This window comes from Desmodus rotundus, chromosome 12, assembly GCF_022682495.2.
Source record: "Desmodus rotundus isolate HL8 chromosome 12, HLdesRot8A.1, whole genome shotgun sequence".
Classification (NCBI taxonomy): domain Eukaryota; kingdom Metazoa; phylum Chordata; class Mammalia; order Chiroptera; family Phyllostomidae; genus Desmodus; species Desmodus rotundus.
The window spans coordinates 20408433-20434347 of NC_071398.1; the positions used below are offsets into that span (position 1 = coordinate 20408433).

The 25915-nt window shown below is 48.9% G+C and overlaps 1 protein-coding gene across 5 annotated transcripts in view; it reads left to right on the plus strand.

Annotated features, from left to right (window-relative positions):
* The window catches only part of ZFP1 (ZFP1 zinc finger protein), a 34407-nt gene extending 16517 nt beyond the window's left edge, over positions 1–17890 (plus strand). For 2 of the 5 annotated variants that reach the window (XM_024556073.3, XM_053915263.2), the window contains exons 3-5: positions 4917–5027; positions 10181–10365; positions 11968–17890. In XM_024556073.3, the coding sequence (XP_024411841.3) occupies positions 4945–5027; positions 10181–10365; positions 11968–13046 (1347 nt within the window). In that variant the 5' untranslated portion in view covers positions 4917–4944 and the 3' untranslated portion in view covers positions 13047–17890. The remainder of the gene's footprint in view (positions 1–4916; positions 5028–10180; positions 10366–11967) is intronic. The other 3 variants (XM_024556071.3, XM_024556072.4, XM_045191873.2) reach the window with 2 other exon arrangements.
* Positions 17891–25915: the final 8025 nt, after the last annotated feature.

Consider the following 25915-nt stretch of genomic DNA (forward strand, 5'->3'; position numbering starts at 1 on the left):
AAGTAGGAGCAAAGGAAAGACTTGAGGGGTGCCTGTCTGAGTGGACTTACCCCGGTCTTTGTGTCCCTAGTCCTTAGCTTCCTCCCCAGGAAATCTAGTCACGATGTGTTTTGAACTATCATTTCAGAAGTGATCTGAAAGCGGAGAATACACATTTACTGCTGGGAACGTCTTGACTCTGGTTGCTGACCTTTATGGCATTGCTCTCAGGCACAGATGGCCCACCATCACCTGCATTCTCTGTCCCCGTACCAGATGGCTAGAGATTCCTGTAGATGTCGTGAAATAATGCTGAGTAGGTCACCTACACATTTGTAATGAGACCGAGTCATTTTTGTACTCAGACGTTCTCATGTGACCTTTCCCCTCTCACTTCCTGTAACTTTTCCTGAGGCTGGCTGGCAGTTGTGAGTGGGAAGTTGGTAGAAAGTTACTGGGGGGGAGCGTTTGAAGGTGGTGACAAGCATAATCTAGAATTTGGAGGTTTGTCATCTTAGAGGTGCAGTGACAGTTTGGAAGAAGTAGGAGTTAGGAATTGGATGCCATAACTGAAGGTGAGAGATGTAGATTCAAAAGAGAATGCGAACAGGTGAAAGAGGATTCTGCACACAGAAAAGTAAATTTAGAGGTGAAGATCTGAGATGTGTGGCATGTTAAGGAGTTAAGGAGGGAGTATTAAAAATGGTCTGCTCTGGGTGTCAAAGAAGCTAGGTGCACCTCTATTCATGGCCGTAGACTCTGTGCTCAGAACGCGAAGTTCATTTCAGATTGAAATTGACGTCTGTCGTGACAGAAGCCTTTGAAGTCAGTCATGTTTCGACATCTTTAAGTCCACACTACAGAACTGTGTTTTACCAACAATTTTGGAGCAGTTGTTTACCTAGAGTATGGAAAACAGCATTCTGAGAAAAAGGATTTTCACATCTGGTGGTGTCATTTCTGAGTCTTTGTGAGCCGAGCCACAGTGACGTGTCGCAGGTTTACACCCTTGTCGGTCTGACAGTGATTTGAAGTGCTCATCAGGTGGCAAAGTGGGTGGAGATGGTTTTGAAAGTTATCAATATTTTTTCTTACAACTTCTTTCTGGTTTTGATTAAATGCTTGTTTTTCTGGTTTCTTTTGTTATTCTTTTCATATTTCTATGCTCCAGGGTTTCTTTTTGTTTCATGGGGACAAAGTATCATATAAGGCAGACTACTTAAATGTCCCTGTCATTTACTTTATGAGATAGATGCACACCCCCCCCCCTGTAGCCACCATTCAGGCCGAGAAATAGAAATTAGCCAGCATTCCAGCAGCCCTTGTGAAATTCTCCCTGGGTAGCTGGCTGGCATTAGTTCATTTTCAGGGCGTTATAGTGCTCAGTTGGTTTAATATACTGCAGGAAATTAATCCATTGATGAACATTTGCTTTGGGCTCTTGTGTAAAATGATGCTGTGGACATTATTTTAATTTTTGTAGACTTTTTAATTTTTATTTTTTAAGTCCAGATGTAATTGACATATAACGTTAGTTTCAGATGTGCAACACGATTTACTATTTGTATATAGTATTGCAAAATGATCACCACAGTAAGTCTAGTTAACATCGATCGCCAAGATTTTTTTTTCTTGGGATGAGAACTTTTAAGATTTACTCTCAGCAACTTTCGCTAATGCGGTACCGTGTTATTGACTAAACTGTCATGCTGCGCATTGTACACCCTGCGGCATATTTATTTTACAACTGGACGTCTGTGCCTTTTAACTCACCGCCATGCCCTCCCCCTCGCAACCACCTGTCCTCTGGGTCTGTGAGCTCAGCTGGTTTGAGTTCATGTATGGAAAAGTACGGTATTTGTCTTTTCTCTCAGACTTACGTCACAGCGTAATGCCTTCACGATCCATCCGTGTTGTCTCAAATGGCAAGCTTTACTTTTTTATGGCTGAATGTTTCTACAGGGGTCTGTCTGCCTGCACCCATCAAGGCCCAGTAAGACTCGAACAGGGGTTTGTGGCAAAGAAAGTAAGGGTTTAGTAGTGTTCCATGCCACAGCATGGGTGGAACTGGGAGGTATTATGTTAAGGAAATAAGCTAGTCAGAGAGAGACAAATACCAAATGATTTTACTCATAGGCAGAATCTATGAAGAAAATAAATAAAATACAAATAGACTCATAGCTGCCAGAGGGGAGGTAGAAGCAGGGCTGGGTGAAAAATGTTAAGGGATTAAGAAAAAAAAAAACAACTCATAGACAGACAACAGTATGGTTGTTACCAGAGGGAAATGGGCGTGGAGGAAGGCTGGAGAGGGTAAAGGGGGGATAAATAGGGAAGGAAGGAGACTTGACTTGGGGTGGCGAACACAGTACAGTATACAGATGATGTATTGTAGAATTGTGCACCTTAAATTTGTATAATTTTGATTAACCAGTGTAACTTCAATAAATTCAATGTAAAAAAAGAAAAATAGCCCTGGCTAGTATGGCTCAGTGGATTGAGTGCCAGCCTGCGAGCCAAAGGGTGGCTGGTTCAATTCTCAGTCTTGCCTGGTTGCAGGCCAGGTCCCGGTAGGGGGCGCTCAAGAGGCAACCACACATTGATGTTTCTCTCCCTCTCTTTTTCCCTCCCTTCCCCTCTCTAAAAATAAATAAAATCTTTAAAAAAAAAAAGAGAGAGAGAGAAGGTAAGGGTTTATTTTTAGGAAGTGGCCACCTAGAGACAGGTTAGCTAATGCTAAAGACTTGGCTCCTCCATGGCTTTCAGGTGATGGGTTCTGTGGGGGGAGATCGTGAATCACGGTGACTAAGGGAGTTAGGGTCATGATCAGAAGTAAGGTCTCTGCTAACTGGTCAGCACTGGAGCAGGGGATCCTTGATCAGCGCATCTGGTCCCGATGTCAGCCATGGCGTCGCTTAGTCTGGTTTCACTACTTTCCTGGGGCTGGAGCTGAAACCCACCGGAGGCACCTGATGTTATCTCTAGTTTGATGAAACTCCGTCTCTGGAGTCCACAGACCCCAGGCTTTGTTCCTAAGATTACCTGATGCCAACCAGAACCTTACTGTCCTGAGGGCTTAATGATTAAGGGAGACATTGTGCAAGAGAGGAGCCGCCAGGTGAGTCAGGGTGCTGGATGAGGCCAGCTTGAGTCCAAAGGAAAGGAGGAAAGGTCATGTTGAATATTCCATCATGTACATCATTTTCTTTATCCACTCATCTGTTGATGGACACTTAGGCCATTTCCCTGTCTTGGATATTGTAAATCATGCTGCATTGAACATGGGGATGCATGTATCTTTCCGAATCAGTATTATTTTCTTTGGTTAAATACCCAGAAGTTGAATTGCAGGATCACATGGTAGTCCTCGTCATAATTTTTTGAGGACCCTCCGTACTGTTCTCAGTAGTGGTCGCACAGTTTACATTCCCAACAGTGCGCCTTCTTTTCTCCACACCCTTGCCCGCACTTTCATCTCTTGCCCTTTAATAGCTAGTCTAACATGTGAAGGTGGGAAATGTGTTGTGGTTTTGGTTTGCATTCCCTGATCGGTGATATTGAACCTCTTTTCATGTATTTCTTGGCCGTCTGTATGTCTTTGGAGAAATGTCTGTTGGGATCCTGTCCTCTTTAATTGGGTTGCTTGGCTTTTTGCTGTTGAGTTACATAAGTTCTTTATATAATTTGGATATTAACCCCTTAACACAAATACTTTGCAAGTATTTTCTCCCATATGATCAGTTGCCTTTTTATTTTGTTGGTTTCCTTTGCTGTGCAAAAGCTTTTTAGTTTGAGGTAGTCCTGCTTGTTTATTTTGCCTTTCTGCCATTTTTTATGGCTTGGGTATGGTGGGGAGGTCTTTATGCCTAATACGTCTTATAACTGGAAGTCCATCTTTTGCCTTTAAATATTCAAAGCTGAAAAGCGTTCCTAGATCCAATTCTCAGACACCGGGTGTCTGAGAATCCAGCTCAACCTGACACTGTCTACCCAGAATCAGAGTCCATAGGCTAAGGGTTCTGTTTTACAAGACTGCTCCCGCCCTGCCTCCCCCTCCCCAACACACACACCTAACCTCAGTTGCCAGTCAGAAGCCCTGGTGGTTACCTGTACTTCTAACCAGCTGGCTGCGGGTTGGAGTGCTTCTGACTGCTATGAACATAGGTTCCCACAGCCCCTCCTTGGGTCCAATTACTTTTCTAGAGCAGCTCACAGAACTCAGAGAAACATTTTACTTAGTGGATCACCAGTTTATTATGAAAGGATGTAACTCAGGACCAGCCACGTGGAAGAGATGCACGCAGCCAGGTTTGGGGAAAGGGCCCAGAGCGGTTACGCCCTCTCCAGGGGCCACTCTCCCAGCAGTTCCATGTACTTATTCACCAGCCCAGCTCTCTGCAGAGATGAGCTCTGTCCTCACTGGGTTCAGAGGTCGTGAGGTCACAGGTGGGACTGAAAGTTCCAGCCCTGTAACCACAAGGTTGGGTCTCCTGCTCATCAGCCCCCATCCTTAGGTGCTTTCCAAACGTCACGGTAACAGATCTTTGTCCCGCTGCACATTCAGGAAATTCCAGGGATTTTGGAAGCTGTGAGCCAGGAACTGCGAACAAAAATCAAATACACATGAGAAATACTTTTTCATCATCTCAGTGACCAAGTATATATTTACTATAAATCACAATATCAGCCTACCACCTGGATCTTCAAACACATTCTCATCGTAAAACAATCAGAGGTCAGAATACACTAGCACACTATTGGAGTCCCACTGAATTACTAATAACTCTCCAGTCCATTGTGCTATTGAATGAAAATGTCTCCCGGGGCAGGTCCACTCAGGTCTGTAGGCTTCTGTTCGAGCTTGTCAAGTTCCAAAAACTGGATTGGTTTCACCCTTTCGGGTATTGCAGAGTGAAACTTTTTGTCTACTCTTCTAGGTTCTTCTGGCTGGTCTAATAAATTGACATGAGACAGATTAGCAGGAGAAACACAAATTCAAGTTTAGTAGCAGGTACACCTCCTGTGTACACGAGACAGACCCAAGAAAAGTGAGTAACTTGCCAAAATGGGGACACCATCACCTTCAGCTAACGACAAAAGATGTTGAGGGGGTCAGTTTGGGGAGGGTTACCAGGAAGAGCACAGAGAGGGAGTGAAACTGATAGAGAGAGAGCAGGAGAGAGACAGCTGGGAAGAAAGGCACCAGGCATAGGGAATGAGTAAAGAGAGAGGGGATAGTGAGAGAAAGGACAATACGAGTGATAAAAAGGAAAAGGAAAAGAGGAGTGAGAGCAAAGACGGGAGAATGAAGAGTGAGAAAGACTGGGGGAGAGGTAAGAAATAGAGACAAAGAGAGGAGAGAGAAAGGGAAAGAAAAAGGGAGATTAGAGAGAAGAGAGAGAACTGAGGAAAGGGAGAGCAGAGTGGAGAGGGAGGGAGATAGGAGATGGCTCAGTGAGAGAAGAATGGAGGGAGAGAGAGAAGAGAATGACGAGGGAAAGAGGGAATGAGTGAAAAGAGTAGAGAGGAGAGACTAAGGGGGAGGAGTGAGAGAGACAGAGAAAGTGAAAGATTAGATAGGAACACAGAGAGTGACAGTGGAGAGCAGGGAGAGAGAGAGTGGAGAACAGAGCAGGGAGAGAGTAGGGAGCAGGGAGAGACAGAGTGGGGAACAGGGGTAGAGAGTTTAGAGCAGGAAGAGAGAGAGTTTAGGGCAGGGACACAGAGAGAGAGTGGGGAGCAGGGAGACAGAGAGAGAGAGAGTTTAGAACAAGGAGAGAGAGAGGGTTTAGAGTAAGGAGAGGGGGAGAGAGAGTTTAGAGCAGGAGAGAGAGAGAGAGAAAGTTTAGAGGAGGGGGAGAGAGAGAAAGTTTAGAGGAGGGGGAGAGAGAGAGTGAGTTTAGGGCAGGGATAGAGAGAGAGAGAGTGGGGAGCAGGGAGACAGAGTTTAGAGCAGGGAGAGACAGTGGAGAACAAGGAGAGAGTTGAGACCAGGGAGAGAGAGAATGGAGAGCATGGGAGAGAGAGAGAAAGTTTCGGGTAGGGATAGAGCGAGAGTGGGGAGCAGGGAGACAGAGAGATTAGAGCAAGGAGAGGGAGACAGAGTTGGAGATGGGAGAGAGAGTTTAGGGCAGGGAGAGGGAGAGTTTAGAGCAGGGAGAGAGAGAGAATTTAGAGCAGGGAGTGAGAGAGTATAGAGCATGGGAGAGAGAGAGAGTGGGGAGCAAGGAGAGAGAGAGTTTAGAGCAGAAGGGAGAGAGAGAGTTTAGGGTAGGGACAGAGAGAGAGAGTTTGGAGCAAGGAGAGAGGGTTTAGAGCAGGGAGAGAGAGAGAGTGTTTAGAGCAAGGAGAAAGAGAGAGACAGTGGAGCAGAGTGAAGAGAGTGGGGAGCAGGGATAGAGGGTTTGGAGCAGGGAGAGAGAGAGAGAGTGGGGAGCAGGGAGACAGAGAGAGTGAGTTTAGAGCAAGGAGAAAGAGAGAGGGCTTAGAGCAGGGAGAGAGAGAATTTAGAGCAGGAAGAGAGAGTGGGGAGCAAGGAGAGAGTTTAGAGCAGGAAGAGAGAGAGTTTAGAGTAGGGAGGGAGAGAGTTTAGGGTAGGGACAGAGAGAGAGAGAGAGTTTGGAGCAAGGAGAGAGGGTTTAGAGCAGAGAGAGGGTTTAGAGCAAGGAGAGGGAGAGAGAATTTAGAGCAGGGAGAGAGAGTTTAGAGCAAGGATAGGGAGACAGAGTTGGAGATGGGGGAGAGAGAGAGAGAGTTTAGGGCAGGGAGAGGGAGAGAGAGTGTAGAGATAGAGAGTTTAGAACAGGGAGAGAGAGAGAGTTTATAGCAGGGAGTGAGAGAATTTAGAGCAGGGAGTGAGAGAGAGTGTAGAGCATGGGAGAGAGAGAGTGGGGAGCAGGGAGGGAGAGAGAGAGTGGACCAGAGAGTGAAGAGAGTGGGGAGCAGGGATAGAGAGTTTATGGCAGGGAGAGAGAGAGGGTAGCAGGGAGACAGAGAGAGTTTAGACCAGGGAGAGAGAGAGTTTAAAGGAGGGAGAGAGAGAGGGAGAGAGAGACGGGAGCAGGGAGTGAGGGAGAGTGGGGAGCAGGGAGAGCGAGAGAGAAAGTTTAGAGGAGGGGGAGAGAGAGAGAGTTTAGAGCAGGGAGAGAGAGACAGGGGAGCAGGGATAGAGAGTTTAGAGGAGGGAGAGGGAGAGAGAGAAAGTTTAGAGCAGGGAGAGAGACAGAGAGAGAGAAAGAGTTTAGGGCAGGGAGAGGGAGAGAGTTTAGGGCAGGGAGAGGGGGAGAGAGAGAGTGGCGAGCAGGCAGAGAGAGAGGAGCAGGGGGAGAGAGGGAAAGTTTAGAGGAGGGAGGGAGAGAGAGAGGGAAAGTTTAGAGGAGGGAGGGAGAGAGAGAGGGAGTTTAGAGGAGGGAGGGAGAGAGTTTAGGGCAGGGAGAGAGGGAGAGAGTTTAGAGCAAGGAGAGGGAGAGAGAGTTTAGAGGTGGGAGAGTGAGTTTAGGGCAGGGGGAGAGAGAGAGAGTTTAGAGCAGAGGGGGGGGAGGGAAGGATTACAGAGTAGATAGCGAGGAGTGAGAAAGTGGGGAGAGAGTGGAAGTGTCAGAAGCATATGAGGAGCAGTGAGAGAGGAGGGAGACGGTAGACAGATTTGAGAGGGCGAGTGAGTGTGGAGACACGGGAATGGAAGAAGGGTCAGAAAGAGGAAAGGGAGAGACAGAGTGAGGGAAGTCACAGGAGGAGGGAGAGCAGCGAGAGTAAAGGGGGAGGGTAAGGGAAGATGGGGAGGAGTGAGTGGAGAGAGACAGAGAAGTGAGAGTAGTAGAGAGTGCGGGAAGACAGGGAAGACTAAGAGTGGAAAGACAGGACAGTGAGAAAAAATAGAGGGGACTGAGAGTAAAGAGGGGAGTGATAGACAGAGATACTCCCCCTCTTTACTCTCAGTCCTGAAAGAGGAGAGAGGTCCAGGGGAGGGGACACACGGAGGAATAAGCATGGAGTGACAGAGCGGTGTGAGAGAAGACTGCGGGGAGACTGAGCGAGGAGTGAGAGTGGGGAGCAGGGAGTGAGAGAGCACAGTGAGGAAGAGGAGAGAGGGGAGTGTGAGACAGTAGATGCAGACATCAGAGGAGAGAGTGAGGGAGGGAGGACACGGAGGGAGAAGTGAGTACAGAGAGAAAGAAAAAAGAGAGGGGAGACTGAGGGAAGGGAGGGAAGCGTGAGAGGATGGATTTCGGGGGCTGAGAGAATAGAGGGAGCAATGTGAATAAAGAGAGGGAAGGTGAGGGAAGAGTGGGAGGAAGGAATGCGAATGGAGAGATGGGAGTGAGAGAAAATAGAAGTGAAGGGAAAAGGGAGGGGGGAAGTGAAAGAATAGATGAAGAAGTCCCAGGGGAGAGAGGGGGAGACGCGGAGGGAGGAGGGAGAGTGGTGGGACAGGGGAGAGCGAACATTGGGAGCAAGGAGAGAGAATACGAAAGAGAAGTAGGAAGAGGGAAAGGGAGACTGAGGGAACACGGAGGGAGGAGTGCGGGGGGCGGCAGGGGAGTGAGAGGAAAGAGTGGGGGAGACTGAGGGGACACAGGGAGGAGCGAGATGGAGGGACTGGGTTGGGAGAAAGGGTAGTTAGAGATGAGTAAGTGAGCGGGAGGCTAAGAGTAGGGAAATTCGAGGGGAGTGAGGAGAGAGACGGAGTGAAAGATTATTAACAGGGAGAGGAGGAGAAAGGAATGAGAGAGATGGGGGGAGTGACAGGGGTAGTGAGAGGGGTTGGGAGGAGGGAGAGGGGACTGAGACAGTAGAGGGAATAGAGACAGAGGAGAATGACAGAGAGGCCACAAAGGAAGAGAGAAGAGTGAGAAAGTGGAATGAGAGCAGTGGAGAGACAGGTGGGGAGGAGTGAATAAATAGAGTAGAGGAGCGGAGTGAGTGCGGAGAGTGAGGGGGGACCGAGAGAGTGGAGGGAGAGAGCAGCAGTGGAGAGGATGGAGGAGAGGGCAGGTGTGTAAGAGAAGTGTGGGAGAGGTGGTGGGGGAGGGGAGAGAGCAGTACGATTGAGAGGGGTAGTGATAGAGGAAGAGGAGAATAAGGAGTACGGGAGAGGAGTGAGAGAAACCAAGAGAGGGGAGGGGGGACGGACGGACTAGAGAGTGACAGGAGAAACAGGAGTTGGGGAGAACGAGAGGGAGACGGGTCCCTGGGAGAGGCGCAGCCAGAGGGAGTGGACGGAGTGAGAGAAAGAGAGGAGGAGACTCTGAAAGGGGAGAAGGGGGAGGGGAGAGGGCACAGGAGAGAGTGCAGAGAGAAGTTATAAAGAGAGCAGGTAAGAAAGATTAGAGAGGAGAGAGAGGGAGAGGAGTGATCAAGTAGAGAAAGAGGGAGTTAGTAAGAGTGGGGAGAACGAGAGTGGGAGAGGGTGAGGCAGGAGTGAGTGGGGGGTGGCGCAGAGAGGAGTTAAAGAGGGACAGAGCTTTTACTTACCCGAGCTTCCAAGTCGTCTCCAGGGGCGCTCTCCCACACCTCCGTGTTCCCCAGCCCAGAAGTTCCCTGGAGCCCTGTTCTCTTGGATTTAGGGAGTCTTTATTAGATAACGGTGACCGATCACACCACTTACCGGGACGGTTGTCAACCTCCAGCCCGTCCCCGACACAGGGTCAGAGAGTGGGGCCGCGAGTTCCAGCGCTCCAATCACGGGGTCAGGCGTGCTGTTGACCAGCGCCGTCCTCACAGGATTTTCAAGTCACCTCATTAACATACATAACAAAGTCCTTTATTGCTCCCAATTCTTAGGTACTTCTAGGGGCTTGAGGGCGCTTGTGGGCCAGAAGTTATGGACGATGACCAAATGTATTTCTTATAAATCGTCCTGTCAGAAAAGGTTTACATCGTTCTTTGACGTGCTGCCTGGTTCGACACCACAGAAACCGCACCGTGTGAGCATCAGCACCACACTGGTGACATTAAACCCTGCACGTGGGCGTTCCTGCAGCCCTTACCCTGTGCACATCTTCAGAGGAGACGCGGGGGTTATTCATCTCAGCTGCCCGCTCCGTGTGCCAGTGCCAGAGATGCCGGGGAACCTGAACACGTGCTCTGCCCGTACACACATGTGACAAAACAGTGACAATGTACAGCTGGTGTCGTGTGTAAATGTTCGTGGTGAATGACTCCTACAGCACTACGATAGGAATAACTTTTTTTCATGTAGCCTTTCTGCGTCACCAAATGCCCAGCATTCCAGAGTGAATAGCAATATGCCCTTTCAGGGACCAGTCTCTTTCACGGATGTGACCGTGGACTTCACCCAGGAGGAGTGGGAGCATCTGGACCCCTCGCAGAGGATCCTGTACATGGACGTGATGCTGGAGAACTACAGCAACTTACTGTCAGTGGGTAAGGCGGCCCTCGGTCCCCGCGGGCACCCAGTGCATTTATGTCCCTCTCAGCCGCCCGAAGTTACGAGCTCCTGAGTCCCCGTGATTCGGCCTCAACTGCAGAAGCTGAGAGATAGTGAAGACTCTGAGGTTCTAACGTCCAGGCCGTTAGGAGCTATGTTCCCCCAGCAGGTTCTCTGATATTATCAGACCAGCTACGATTTTTAAGTCGGAGCCACAGAGCTGTGGCTTGCGCGGTTAGAATTGTCAGTTGAGAGCTCTCTGGGAACCTGAGGAGGGAGGGAGGGGGGATGGGAGGTCACTAGAGGTGACCTCCCAAGGGTTGTGAATGAGTTGGTATCTATGAAATGTTTTTAGGACTTTTTTTTTTCCAAGTCCCTAACCCTTTAGAGATGGCTACAAACAGATGGCCTGTCTGCCTCAGATGTTAGCTCATGGTGATTGCTGTAGTGGCCTCAAGGGAAACCGGCTTTTTCGGTGCAGGAGTGCCATCGTCATCCTGGACACGGATGGCAGCAGGGTGATGGGAGTCTGGAGTGGCCAGGGACGCACAGAGGAAAGTAAAGGTTGTTAAAGGTCTAGGGGGAGGCTGGGCAGTTGCATCCTTAATATCCCTTCAAATAGAAGTAGGGTCAAGACTGGCTGGGGGAGGAAAGGAGGCATTGTGAAAGCGGGGAAGTAAGATGCAATGATGAAAACACTCTCCGGCAACGGAAAGCAGTGCACTGCCGGCATCCGGCAGATCTTGGATCGACTTTGTCTTTCCTACGGAATACATGAGTTTCTGGATCTTGCCATTCATTTGCAAAAGCCTTCCTGTAAAGCAAGGGTTTTCAGCCTCTTTCATCCATGGCACACATGAAGTAATTACTAAAATTCTGCAACACACCAAAAAACATTTTTTGCTAATTTGACCAAAAAAAAAAAAGGTATAATTTTGATTCATTCACACGTGACAGCTATTGTTCTGTTGGCCGTGTCATTTTTTATTTGGCAGTCTCAGGGAGAAGAGCTGGTGCCCCTGACAAAGTGGTCAGGTAGTGTGTCGTGGAAGTTCTTGAGGCGCACAGGAAGTTACTTGGTGCAAATGAGCGGCGGGGGGGGGGGGTGGCGGGTGAGAGCCCAGACGCGAACAGATGAGGTCGGACCACAGCAATTCAGTCACAGTTCGGATTTCTAAACTCAGATCTGCCCATGTCTTTTCCGTGAACATCTCCATGTGCTTATTTTCTTGGCCTCTGTGCCAACTGTCCAGTGTCCTTAAGGACACTGCACATCCTCTTCGTCCCTGGAACCGCCAGCCGTCGCACTTCACGTGTCTCCTGTCGGCTGCCCCGTGCTTTTGACTTCGCTTCGCCCCCTTCTTAAGGTCATTCTGTAGTCTGGCAGTGCTACTTGTGTTCATTGGCAGTTCCCACTTCTTTTGTTTTTCCTTTTCCATTCAAAGTTTAAGGGCTAGGAAAACTTTGCACCGGGGACTTGTTAAGACTCGAAGACTGGGTCCCAAACTAAGAAGGCAGCCCAGCAGTGGGACATTTGAGGAGGCATCACGTTCTGTGCCATTATAGTGACAGGGCTGACAAAGTGTGCTCTCTCCTAGAGGTGTGGAAGGCTGACGACCAGATGGAGAGGGAGCACGGCGACCCCGAGGAGCAGGCGAGGCCGTTTATAATCTTTAAGAACCAAACCCCAGTGGAGGAAAGAAGTGATCTCTTTGGAAAACCATTCAGTCTAAGCACAGACTTCGTTTCTTTGAGACAAGTACCCTATAAATTCGACTTATATGAAAAAACTTTGAAGTATAGCTCAGACTTACTTAACAGTCACAGCTACATAAGGAAGCAAGCTGATGAGTACGAGGGGTTTGGAAAAGCACTTCTCTACCTAAAGCAGGAGAAAACCCATCCTGGGATGGAATACATCGAGTATAACAAAAGTGGGAAAGCCTTTGGCCATAAAGATGCTATTTTTAAACATCAGAAAATCAGAAATTTGGTACAGCCTTTCATTTGCAATTACTGTGACAAGACTTTCTCCTTCAAGTCACTCCTCGTTAGTCATAAGAGAATACATACTGGAGAAAAACCTTATGAATGTAATGTGTGCAAGAAAACCTTCTCCCACAAGGCAAACCTCATTAAGCATCAGAGAATTCATACTGGGGAGAAACCCTTCGAATGCCTTGAATGTGGAAAAGCTTTCACCCACCAGTCCAACCTCATTGTGCACCAGAGAGCACACATGGAGAAGAAGCCGTATGAATGCGGAGAGTGCGGCAAGACGTTTGCCCAGAAGTTTGAACTTACCACCCACCAGAGAATTCATACAGGGGAGCGACCCTATGAGTGTAATGAATGTGCGAAAAGCTTCTTCAAGAAATCGAACCTCATCATACATCAGAAAATTCACACGGGGGAGAAACGTTACGAGTGCAGCGAATGTGGGAAGTCGTTTATCCAGAACTCGCAGCTCATTATCCACATGAGGACTCATACCGGGGAGAAACCCTATGAGTGCACGGAATGTGGCAAAACATTCAGCCAGCGGTCAACTCTTAGACTACACTTGCGCATCCACACGGGGGAGAAGCCGTACGAGTGTTCCCAGTGTGGGAAGGCCTTCAGCAGGAAGTCCCGACTCAGTGTCCACCTGAGAGTTCATATAGGTGACAAACCCTGAGTCACGGCCAGGTTGGACTCTGCGGAACCCTTCCAGTGGGAGAGAGACCTAAGGTACTGCCGAGCATGGAATTCACACTGAGATACAATCTACGAACTCGAAAATGTGTAAAACATAGGGTGCCCTGAGAACAATAATAAATACACTGAGCGTTAGGTGTGATACTCAACTAAAGAATACATATCAATAGTCCAAGTGTAAATAGACATACTTAACTGTATTACATTGAGCTTTTTACAATCTGGAATGAGCTATCCAAGAATGAAATGCTCTGAGAAGCAGCAGCAAAGATCTACAGACAGACCTAGGAATTCAGTGGTTGTGTGTGTGTGTGATTATGTCACAAAAAACCCCCACACAAAAATATACTTTAGGTCTACACATGTGAATTGAACAGGCACCGGAAGTTAGAAATTCTTGTCCTCTGCAATAATTAGGACACCTCAAACAAGATTTTCCATATTAAATGTCACATGTGTGTTTTCAGCATCTTCACAACTCAGTACGCATCCCAAAGGAAATACGGGACGGATTTTAAAGTAGCATGTGACGCGTTGTGCCGACTGCCTGCTTGCTTGTGTAAGTGGGTGTGATCATTGATACTGAGCTGCCTCCTGGGTAACAGAAGGCAGTGTTGAAGTTTTAACCTGCTTCTGGCCTTGCTGAAGGTTTTCTAGGCGCATAGTTACGTAAATGTGCAAATACGCGATAACGAGGAAGGGGGTCTGGAGAGCACAGGGAGACGGCTGCACGCTGTATTTCTCGGTGTGTGCCACAGAATAAAAAGGGGCTGGAGAGCACATCCACCCCCCGTCCTGCTGCTTTTTAGTGGGGTGGTTACACACGAATGCATGTCCGTTACCAAAACACTGTGTAATCCAGAAACCACCTGGGTTTTCATGTGTTTCCCTAGTTTCTCTTAATATTTTATGAATTATCTTGTAAAAAATGGTAGGCTGTGTATGTAGTGCACAAATGTTAGTTACCTTTCAGAGACTGTAAAGGAAAAATAATTTACCTTAAGAGATTGTCATGTCTCGTTGCTTTTTAAAGCTTCCATGTGCACAGCCCACTGTGGAATAAATTTTTGCAGTAATCTGATTTGGGGAGACATTTCTACTTTCTTGAGTTTCACTATCACCATCCACCTAAAGCATTTCCCTTGGGAATCTGACTTAGTATAATTATGTCTTTAAAGGTTCACAAACACTTTTATAAATTAGACCTGTTCAGTGATCTCCCCATATATGTTTAACCTACGAGAATTTATTTCTGTGTGTAACTGAAAGGTACGCCATTTGAGGCTTGATTTCAGACTCACGATTTCCTTCTGTTGCTGCCAGTCACAAATCATGCCTTAGAATTGTAAACGGCGTCCATAACTGGCTTTTGTAAACTAGCCTTTGAAGATCACTGACGGTGTAACTACATACGCATGTGGCTTTCTGAACAAATGTGCCAGGAGCATCCCTAGCCCAGTGAGGGTCTGAGTTGTCATCTCATTCCGTCTGCTGGCAGTGAGGGAGCGGAGCGGAACCTGGATTTCGTGCCCCGTGTTAGAGTGCACGCTCTGCCGGCCCCTTGGGCATCACTGGGCCTCTCTTCACGTGAAGAAGCTGCACGCTCTTCCACCTAGCAGTGTCATTTCGGGGAGCCTCTCCCTAAGGGAAAAAGTGCCAGTACCTAAAATTATGTTGATCAGTGTATATTGCATTTTCTGGTAAGGGCAAAAGGAAATGTGTGAACGACCGCCGGTGCGGGAATGGGTGGAGAACTGCAGCACGAACACACCGGGGCCCACGGCGCTCCACAGGAGGGATGTGGAGGAGCGGCACCTCCTGGGCAGACAAGGGTGGCACGAGGGAGAGAGTACACACCCAATTTTGTAAAATAAAGACCTAAGAACCGTGTGTGTGTATTTGTATATGACTCTATGGGCCTGGAGAATAGACTTCTAAGTAAAAAATATAATTGCCATTAATTCCAGTGGAAAAATTTTTGTGCATTCCTTAGTCCCTACATTAACACTCATTTATACCAAAGACAACACCGTAACCCATTGCAATGGACGCTTTGTTAAATAACAGTAGTTAACACGGCATGACATAAGGCAGGCTGTAGCTCTCAGGGCTGTGAACTTGAGCCCAAGTTCTCAACAAAAGCACATGTTTGACATAAATTGTCTATGCACTGGGAACCTTATATTTAAAAAGAAAAAAAAGGACAAATAGCAAAGATTAAAAAAAAAAACCCAGTGCAAGGGATGCCAAGGTTGTTGCTACCATAGATTCCATAGATTGAGCTGCGGGGCCTTTGAGCAGGCTGGCAAACCACCTTCGAGACTGCAGGCCGAGCGCCGCTGTGACCGCCCTCCCAGGAGCCGTGGGCCCCCGAGGCCCTAGGAGTCCAGATCGGAACTTCGGATTTCTCTTACATGTCTTAAAATCATAAACCGGATTGGGTTTAGATGAAACTCCCTCTGAAGACAGATTCTTCCAGCCCGACCATCAGACTATTCATCTACCCTCCCGGCAGGGCAGGCGGCGGCGGGTCGTTGCGCTGGGGAGCCCGTGGCCAGGAGGCAGTGCAGTCGCACAGGACACCCGCTGGCGGCGGGTTCCAGGTTCGCAGCTCCGCCGGCCTGACCCCAGAGTCCACAGCGCTGCACTTGGCCCTGTGACCTGTTCTTGTTCCACTGATAGTTTCACTCCGGAGATTGTCTCCATTCCCGTAGATACGTTTCGTTAACTGAAGTGCTTACGTATTTTTAATTTTTCACATTGTTTTATGCTCTATTAAGTTGGGGATTGTCTACTTGGTATAAATCTCACGTGGATAAATCTAGTTGGTGACACTACTGGTGGTAAGTCTGAGGACTAGTCAGTCGTGTGGGATAAGGTGACAGCATTCTAGGCAGGAGGCACAAAGCTCACAGACAAACTCAAGATGCCAAGTCCTCAAGGTGGAGGGCCTTCGTGGGATGCACCTGAAGTTCAGTGCCAGGCGCCCCTGCTCTCCCCCCCCTCCCCCTGGCCCCGTCACATTGGCCACCTTTGGCTGCAGTGTCCTCATTCTCTGCAGCTGAGTGACCCACACGCTCCTGTTCTCCCTGCCCATCCTCGAGCAGCTGGTCTGGGCCCTCCAGAGCCCACGCTGTCCCGACCTGGCCTCTTGTGGCGCAGCTGGTTCCCCGATCTCCCTCAGGTCCTGGCCGAAGTGCAGCGCCCACCCGGGACCTGGCCTCCACTCAACAGTCCTCTGACTACACCCAGTCTACACTGCTGTTTTTGAAAAGGAAAACTCCACAGCTCTTCCTGCTGAGCAGTAGTCTGGGACCCCGCTGCCCTGTTTCCAAGCCGAGCCAGTGGGCCGTGCCTGGCCTGCGTGTCCTAGCCCAGGCTAGTGAGAGAGCCTTGTGACGAAACCAGCAGCACCAGAGGGGGAAAGCAGCAAAGCCCTATGTTCTCTGTCACTGTTCTTCCTCCCCCGGGTGATAGGACATCATGGGTCTAACCAGGGCACGATGTTGCTGAAATATTAATGGGCAAATGTGAATGTGCTGAGTATCTGGTGCCAGCACCTGGGAACCCCGAGGGCATGCAGCAGCGCCTGACACATGCAAAACCCTTCTGGAAGCTGCCTGGGTGCTGCTCGGTGCTGCGGCACACCAGCAGCCCAGGCTCTGGTTTGACACACCCGAGGCCGAGGGGCTGTTCCCAAAGACCCCATGAGCGTTGCACCAGGGGAGGCAGACCCCCACCCAGAGAGCTCAAGTGGGACACCCTGGGAAGGAAAACGCTGCCTACAGAGAGGGCCACAGGGACATCATCCTCAGTGTTCCCGACACGTAAGATGAGGTAACGGGAGGAAACCACAAGATAGAAACTCAGATCAGAAACTATACTACTGAAATTCAAACTTTCGTAAAGATTTTGTGCAGCAGCTGCAACAACAACAACAGGAGCTGACTGTCAGCTCTGTTTGGAACACGCTCTGAGTTCTGCTGCCACAATGCGCCGAGCAGCCAGTATGTGGAAAGACTAAAATCCACAACCTTTTCCTTTAAAAAAAAAAAAAAAAGATTTATTTATTTTTAGACAGGGGAATTGAGGGAGAAGGAGAGGGAGAGAAACATCAGTGTGTGGTTGCCTCTCACACGCCCCTTACTGGGGACCTGGCCTGCAACCGAGGCATGTGCCCTGACTGGGAATCGAACCAGTGACCCTTTGGTTCACAGGCCGGTACTCAATCCACTGAGCCACACCAGCCAGGGCAACACAACCTTCTTAAAGATCCATCCAAGCTATTGCCCGTTTCCTCTGAGACACCAGAGATCCTGGGCCCCCTTGGCTTCCCCTGAATGGGCAGAACCAAGAAACATGCCTCATGAGGTGTCCCTGTTGCCAAGGGTCATCGAGGCCTCCAGTGAAGAAGGAGAGGGGAGGCGTTTGGACCAGGGCCCGCCCTCCTCTTACTTGGATGTTTGTCGCCGGTGCTGTGCACACCTTTCCATCACAGTGATCACTGGCTGCTGAGGCGCGCAGTGCGCGGAAAACAAAGAGGCCCCGATGCCACACAAGATGGGCCAGGGTCCAACAGCAGTGTGTTCTGCACCCAGTTGCACTGAGCATGTGGGGTGGGTGAGAGTCCTCACACCAGCAAGGGATTCTCAGACTCCAGGTGCTGACACTACGTGGAGATAACATCAGATTGCAGTTTACGGGTTCAGTCCTACAAGACTGCACCCCCTTACAGAGGGCGGCTGTGTGCCCAGGTCGTTACCTGTGCTGCTGACGGACTGTAAAGCAGAGAGGTTGCTGTAACCCCCCGCTTGGGGTCAAAATTGGCTAGAGCAGCTCAGAACTCAGAAACCATTCACTCACTAGGTTACCAGTTTACTATAAAAGGATATGACTCAGGGACGGCCGGTGCGGGGAGAGATGCACAGGGCAAGGCGTGAAAGGGCGCCGGGCTCCCCAGGGGCACCAGTCTCCTGAATCTCGCCCTGTTCACCAGCCTGGACGCTCTTTGAACCCTGTCTCTGGGTTCTAGTGGAGGCTTGGTTACATGGGCACGGTTGATTATTAAATCACTGGTCATTGGTGACTGAGCTCAGTCTCTAGCCCTCTCCTTCCCTGGAGGTCAGTGGTTGGGGCTGAAAGTTCCAGCCCTCTTATCCCTTGGCTGGCTCCACAGGTAACCAGTCCCCACCCTTAGGGGACTTCCAAAAGTCACCACATTCACAGAACAAAAGACACATTTCTGGCTCTGGTCGCTTAGGAAATTCCATGGGTTTCAGGAGCTCTGCGTCAGAAACACCAGAAACAGGGTGAGGACCAAATACGTGTTTTCCTTATTACACCTCACAAGGTAACAAACGGGTTTGTCGTTTCCAGGACCACAGCGACCCAAATGACCCCTCCATGTCCAACCCTGAAAAGGCCCCATTTGACCCCAAGTCCAGAGAATTCTTTGTTCAGGGCGCACCCCCCAATCACAGGGCATCGCAACTACATTTTACTGTGACTGCCAAAACCATCCAAGAGGCACTGAGGCCGCTGACGTGGTTGCTAGACGTGCGGGGGATTCCCACCCAGACACCGAGGTGCTTGAGTCATGCTCCTCTGCTCCTGTTGCCCCAGGAGGGTCTTCCTCAAACAAACTTCCCACAACAGAAAAGGTTCCCCAGTCCTTCCCCCCGAAAAAAACCCCCAGCTAACTTTGTCCCGTATGGGACTATACAGGCAAATGTCTACTGGGAGTTACAAAAAACTTGGGGTTCCTGGGCTCCTGTCAGCCATTCTTGAAACTCCGGGCTCTGAAACTAGCATTTGTCCTGGTACAGCCCCTTCTGCTGTCCACCCTTATGCTACCCATCTGCTCTCTGACTCCAGTCTGTCCCTGTGATTCCCTCTGCCCCCTTCCCTAGCCTCCAGGACTGCTAGCCACCACCTAAGCCCCTATTCTAGGAAACTAGTGGCTTCCTGAGGCTTGTCCTTTTTGACAGTATTAAGAACAGGGGCTGCCCTGGCTGGTGTGGCTCAGTGGGATGAGCACCAGCCTATGAACCGAAAGGTCACGGGTTTGATTCCCAGTCAGGGCACACGCCTGGGTTATGGGGCTGGAGGCATGCGAGAGGCAACCAATTGTTTCACACATCAATGTTTCTCTCCCTCACTCCTTCCCTTTCTCTCTGTCTAAAAATAAACAAACAAAATCTTTTTTAAAAAACGGAAAGGAAAGGGAAAAAATAGAACAGGGGCCAAGTCACTGTCATTCCAGGCAATCCCTCTAAATTCTTTCAACCCACAGGCATTGCTGGTGAAAGAAAGGTTACAAACGTGTTTGGCTGTAACTATTATTCACCTCATCTCCTTCCCCACCCCAGGAAGGTCTTGGGCTTCCTAGTGGGGCTTGCAAATGGACATGGTGACTTTTGCTATGCCATCAACACCCACTTACACAGGGCACTGAAGCCCAGCCCTGTCATTAAAGATAGGAGACAGGAGTCAGCAGGCCCACAGTCTCTCCTCTCAGTAGCCCCATGTGGCCCGTACTTAAGCCAGTCCCTAATGAATGGAGTCTCACATTGACTATGGACACCTCAGTGCTTAGGTTCCCCCACTGAGGCCCCAATTCCTAATGTTATAGGACTGACTGAGGACTTATAATGGGTCCTTCACAGGTACTGACCCAGAGAATACAGGGTCCGGCAGAAGTAACGCCTGCTTGAGTGTGGTTCGTAGGATGATAATATGGGTGTAATAATTCATAGTTGTAATTTGAACATTTCCCCTAAAATGTCATATGGTGTGCTTGAGTGTGATATGGTTATGTTACAGAATTACATGCGTATGATTTGTAATAAAAGATTTTGTCATAAAAACAGGGGCGCTATTTGTGCCAGATCCTGTATATTCTATTCTGTTCCTATCACAGAGGAATCCCAGGCCCAATTTGCTTTCATTTTGAAGAGGCTCAGTACACATTTACTCAGCTCCCAGTAAAATATTTAAACAGTCCCGCAATTGCACATGAGCTTTGCCACCGGGATTTAAATACCTTACAGTTGGAAACATGCCACTTGGGGCATTATATTGACATGATGCTGAGGGGACCCTCTGAGGAAGCAGTCTAGGCAGATTTGCACCCCCTCACTGACCACTTACAGGAACTCAACTGGTCACTCGCCCCCAGAAGGTCCAAGGTGTAGCCTCACCTGTCAAGTTTTGGGACATCATCTGGTCCTCTAAAGGCTGAGAAACTCCGACATCAAATACCAGTTACCACTGAACCACGCACCACAGTCAGACAGGATAACACATGCTAGGTCTCTTCATGTCCAGAGGTAATGCATCCCTCATCTCCCACCAATTCTTCATCCTGTATACACAGTCACACCAAGTCTGCCACCTCCCACGGGGGTGGAGCCCACGTACACGTTGGGAGCTGCTGCCCCACAGGCAATCCAGCAAGTCTCACCTTCATAATCCCTGGCCCCACGTTCCACGTGGAGTCCTGGCCGCATCTAACTGCTTTCTGGAGTCTCTGGAGCACATGAGTCTCCCTGGCTTCCTCTGTGGTTTTGGACTGAGTACCTGTCCCCAGTGGCAGCCTGGCATACTCCCAATGAGAGCCAGCTTTGGGCATTCTATTGAGCTTGCCAAGACCTAGGGCAGGCTGCCCCCAAATATCCCACAATGGCATGTTGATTACTTTGGTTTAAAGTTACTTGAACCCTGACCTGTCTGGCTCAGTAGGTTCGGCACCAGCCTACAAAGCAAAAGGTCACCAGTTTGATTCTGGTCCAGGCACATGCCTGGGTTTCAGGTTTGGTCCCTGGACAACGGGATGTGTAGAAAGGGCAACCAGTCAATGTTTCTCTCACGTCAGTGTTTCCCCTCTCTTTCTTCCTCCCTTCCCTCCTCTCTAAAATATAAATAAAATCTTTAAAAAAATAAAAATAAAATCTCTTGAGACCTGAAAAATACATTACATAGAAGAAAACCTAGACACTAAACTTACGGATCTTGGTCTTAGACAGGATTTTATGACTTTGACCTCAATGGCAGGAGAAGTGAAAGCAAAAATGAATGAATGGGACTACATCAAACTAAAAAGCTTCTGCAAAGCAAAAGAAGCCATCAACAAAACTAAAAGGCAACTAACCAAATGGGTGAAGATATTTGCAAACAACAGCTTTGACAAGGGGATGATCTTCAAAATACAGAAAGAACTCATGCAACTCAACAACAGAAAATTCAGTTAAAAAATGGGCATAGAGCCCTGGCTGGTGTGGCTCAGTGGACTGAGTGCCGGCCTGCAAACTAAAGGGTCGCCAGTTTGATTCCCAGTCAGGGCACATGCCTGAGTTGCGGGCCAGGTCCCCAGTTGGGGGCGCACGAGAGGCAACCACACATTCATGTTAAAAAAAAAAGGGGGGGGGGCAGAGACTTCTGGTCAAGATGGAGGCCTAGGTAGACACACTGTGCCTCCTCACACAACCAAAAGAAGGACAACAATTTAAAAACAAAAAACAACCAGAACTGACAGAAAATCTAATTGTATGGAAGTCTGACAACCAAGGAGTTAAAGAAGACACATTCATCCAGACCAATATGAGGGGCGGAGATGGGCAGCCAGGTGGAAAGGACTTATGGCAAGGTGGTGGCTGGAGGACCCAGCAAGGAGGCAGATTGTGGAGCAGGGCAGGCAAGGCTGCAACTGTCTGGCAAGGCAGCAGCTGGTGGACCGGGCAGTTCCACATTCACGTGTGAATAAACTGGGAGGAACAACTGGGGAGTTGTGGGGAACCGTTCCAAGCGTGGGAAATGTGGCTCAGCCCCCACTTGGAAAACCAGTGGGGAGCGAAGTAGGCGGGCAGGACCCACGTCCATGGATAAGTTCTCCAGTGGGAAATCAGGCCTGCATTGTACTTAGACTGCTATGAGACTTGCTCTTGCTAAAAAACTCTCTCACCCTGAATTGAGGAAGCAAATGTTTACTGAGTATCTTTGTCTTCCCAGAATCTGGGCTATACCCCCCAGGTATGGGACAAAGCCTTTTCGACCATTTCTCCTTTTACATTGCAAATATCCCCCTTTGATGTACTCAGTGACTTCCTCTCCTGTGTCTGCAAAGATAACCACCCCAAACAAACCTATGAATAATAAATGAGGACCATCTTTGATGTAGGAGGCCTAGAAAAACAATAAAGCCTGTCCAGGCGGTGGTGAAGGGGTCTCTCTCTAACCTGGAGAGTGGCCACGTAGCCCCTTTTCCCCCACCGGGTTTCTATAATCCATGTGTATGTGTGTTTGAATACTGAAACCTCAACAGCAGATCTTGCGGGACGAGATCTGCGTCAGGGAGTGAAAAAGACCATGTGACCCAGAGTTCCAGCTCGGGGAAATAAAGCCTCAAACCACCGATTGAAAACACCTGTGGGGGTTGAGGCAGCAGTGGGAGAAACTCCCAGCCTCACAGGAGAGTTCGTTGTAGAGACCCACATGGTGTTAGAATGTACACAAACCCACCCAACCTGGGAATCAGCACCAGAAGGGCCCTTTGCTTGTGGGTAGTGGAGGAAGTGACTGAAATCTGGCAGAGAGCAGAGCAAGCACCATTGTTCCCTCTTGGACCCCTTCCCCACATACAGCATCACAGCGGCAGCAACCAGTGTTACCCTGCCCTGGTGAACACCTAAGGCTTCGCCCCTTACTATGTAACAGGCACTGAGACCAAAAAAAATAAAATAAAAAATATAAATAAATAAATAAATAAATAAATAAATAAATAAATAAATAAATAAATAAATAAATAAAAAGGCCCAAATGAAAGAACAAAGCTCCAGAAAAAAATACAACTGAGCAATGAAGACATAGCCAACCTATCAGATGCACAGTTCAAAACACTGGTAATCAGGATGCTCACAGAATTGGTTGAATTTGGTCACAAATTAGATGAAAAAATGAAGGCTAAGCTACGTGCAATAAAGGAAAATGTACAGGGAACCAATAGTGATGGGAAGGAAACAGACTCAAATCAACGGTGTGGACCAGAAGGAAGAAAGAAAACCAGAAAAGAATGAAGAGAACAAGAATTCCAAAAAATGAGGAGAGGCTTAGGAACCTCCAGGACATATTTAAACGTTCCAACATCTGAATTATCGGGGTACCAGAAGGAGAAGAGGAAGAGCAAAAAGTTGAAAACTTATTTGAACAAATAATGAAGGAGAACTTCTCCAATCTGGCAAAGGAAATAAACTCCCAGGAAGTCCAGGAAGCTCAGAGTCCCAAAGAAGCTGGATCCAAGGAGGAACACACCAAGGCACATCATAATTACATTACCCAAGATTAAAGATAAGGAGAGAATCTTAGAAGCAGCAAGAGAAAAGGACGCAGTTACCTACAAAGGAGTTCCCACAAGACTGTCAGCTGATTTCTCAAAAGAGACCTTACAGGCAAGAAGGGGCTGGACAGAAATATTCCAAGTCATGAAAGGCAAGGACCTACATCCAAGATGACTCTATCCAGCAAAGCCTAAATGGGAGGTAGAAAATAGAAGAAGGTTAAGAATAGTATAGGACATGTAGAGGCCAAAGAACTTATATGTATGACCCATGGACATGAACTATAGGGGGGGAATGTGGGTGGGAGGGGGTGTGCAGGGTGGAGGGGAATAAAGGGGGAGAATGGGACAACTGTAGTAGCATAATCAATAAAATATTTTAAAAAATGAGCAGAGGACTTGGATACTTGTTTCAAGAAGACATACAGATGGCCAATAGATAAATGAAAAATGCTCAACCTTGCTAGTGATTAGGGAAATGCAAATCAAAACTACAATGAGGAGATCCAACATGGCAGGGAGTAGGTGGAAGTTACACTCGACTCTTCCTAGGACCAAACTGGAATTACAGCTAAAATATAGATCAACCTGAGTAACCAACTGAAGTCCAGCTGAACAGAAATCTTATAATCAAGGATTTACAGAAGCCACATCAAGACTTGGAGGAAGGGCGGTGATACAGAAAGGGCTGGCCCTGCTCCCACGTGCAGCAGCTGAGGGATATCTCAGCTGCAAAAGGTCCCCCCTGAGGAGCCTGGAAGAGGAGCCCACCTAACATCTGGCTATGAAAATCAGCAGGGATTCTCTCCTCCAGAGAGAGGTGGGAGTCTGCTAGAAGGGTCAACACACAAAATCTCATTCACAGACACTCACCCTGGGCTCTGGCAGAGGAAGTGCGGCTCAGAGTGAACTAGAGTCCTGTGAGAAGAGACTGGGTTGTGTGGCTTTGGGGAGAGAGCTGAAGGGACAGCTTCCAGGATCCTTGTGCTGAGGCCCTCTCCCACACCACCCACACTCGCCATCTCCTGGGTCCAGCTCTCCCCTCCATTCAGCATTGGCCTGGGGGATGCAATAGCCCCACCCTCTGGACTCCGTGTCACCCCGCCCTACAGAGAGCTCTTGCCCTAAGAAGGAGTCAGCTGCCCGGGGTGTAGAGGCCCAGGCAGACTCAAGGGGTGTCAGAAACTGCATTGTGTGGCTGGGAGAGGATCCCCCCACCTTCCTGCAAGCCTCACTGACACCAACCCCCCATGGGAGCCCCACAAGCCCCATTTCTCCTGATTCCTAGCAGTCCCACCCTGCTGAGCTGGGCTTTCAAGGAGGTCCAGGCAGAACCTGGGACAGACTGAGTTGTGTGGCCCTAGGGCAGGGGCCATTTTTCCCATGCATGCCTGGCTGGCACCACTGTTCCCAGCAGGGTTCTCTCTTCACACAGCCATATCTTGATCTGTTTGGGCCTAATAAACTCTACTGGCCTCACCCTGATGACTCCCTGAGGCCCCACCCCACCACGGAGGTCTCCGAGTACCTGGTGGGTGGCAGCTAGCCTTGGTGTGCCCAGGGACTTTTGCTGAGTGGTCTCAGACTCAGCTCCAGCCCTGAGTTTGAATTTGTATCAGTCTGGTGAACACCACTCACCTCTACCCAGTGACTCACTGAGATTCTGTCTCACAACTCGCATGCTACCAGAGGTTCCTTCAGTGACTGAGCCTAACAGGCAGCTAGCAGGTAGAGGCAGGCACAGGCAGATCTCGGGGTGCCTTGGGGTATTTGCAGACTTGCCTCCGGGCTGGGCACTGGTGGAAGCCAGCCTTGGTGAACAATTTTGCCCTTCTCCCACACAACAAACTGGATTGCTTTGTAGCTCCAGGGGCCAGTCACAGGCAACATCTGACATTGACCTACACTGGAGTCCCTCCCAAGAGGCCCCAGACCAACAGACCCAGTGACAGGCTTTAGACAACATCACAGCACAACCCAATTAGCTCCACAAGCAGCACATCCAAAGAGATCTCAGCAGGCACCAGACCCCGCTGAGGCAAATTCTGTTTTGCTTCATTCACAGCAGCTCATACACTGTGGTTGGGATCGACCCTCACAATCAGCCAGCCTGAGGATCAAATCCACACATAGTTAGGCCAACAGCAATAAGGTCTCAGCTGCAACAGGAGGGCACACATAAACCCACACAAGGGGCATTCCTTAAGCACCCAGCCTAGGTAGGTGATCAGAGTCCAACAGAACACCTACACTATAAGGCCACCCTACCAAGACTGGGAGACAGAGCAGATCCACCTAATATGCAGAAACAAACACAGGGAGGCTGCCAAAATGGGGAGACGAAGAAACATGCCCCAAATGAAAAAACAGGAGACGTCTCCAGGGAAAAAAAAAACCTAAATGAAATGGAGGCAAACAATCTACCAGTTACAGAGTTCAAAACAATGGTTATAAGGATGCTCAAGGAACTTAGTGAGAACATGAACAGCATAAAAAAGGACACAGAAACCATAAAAAAG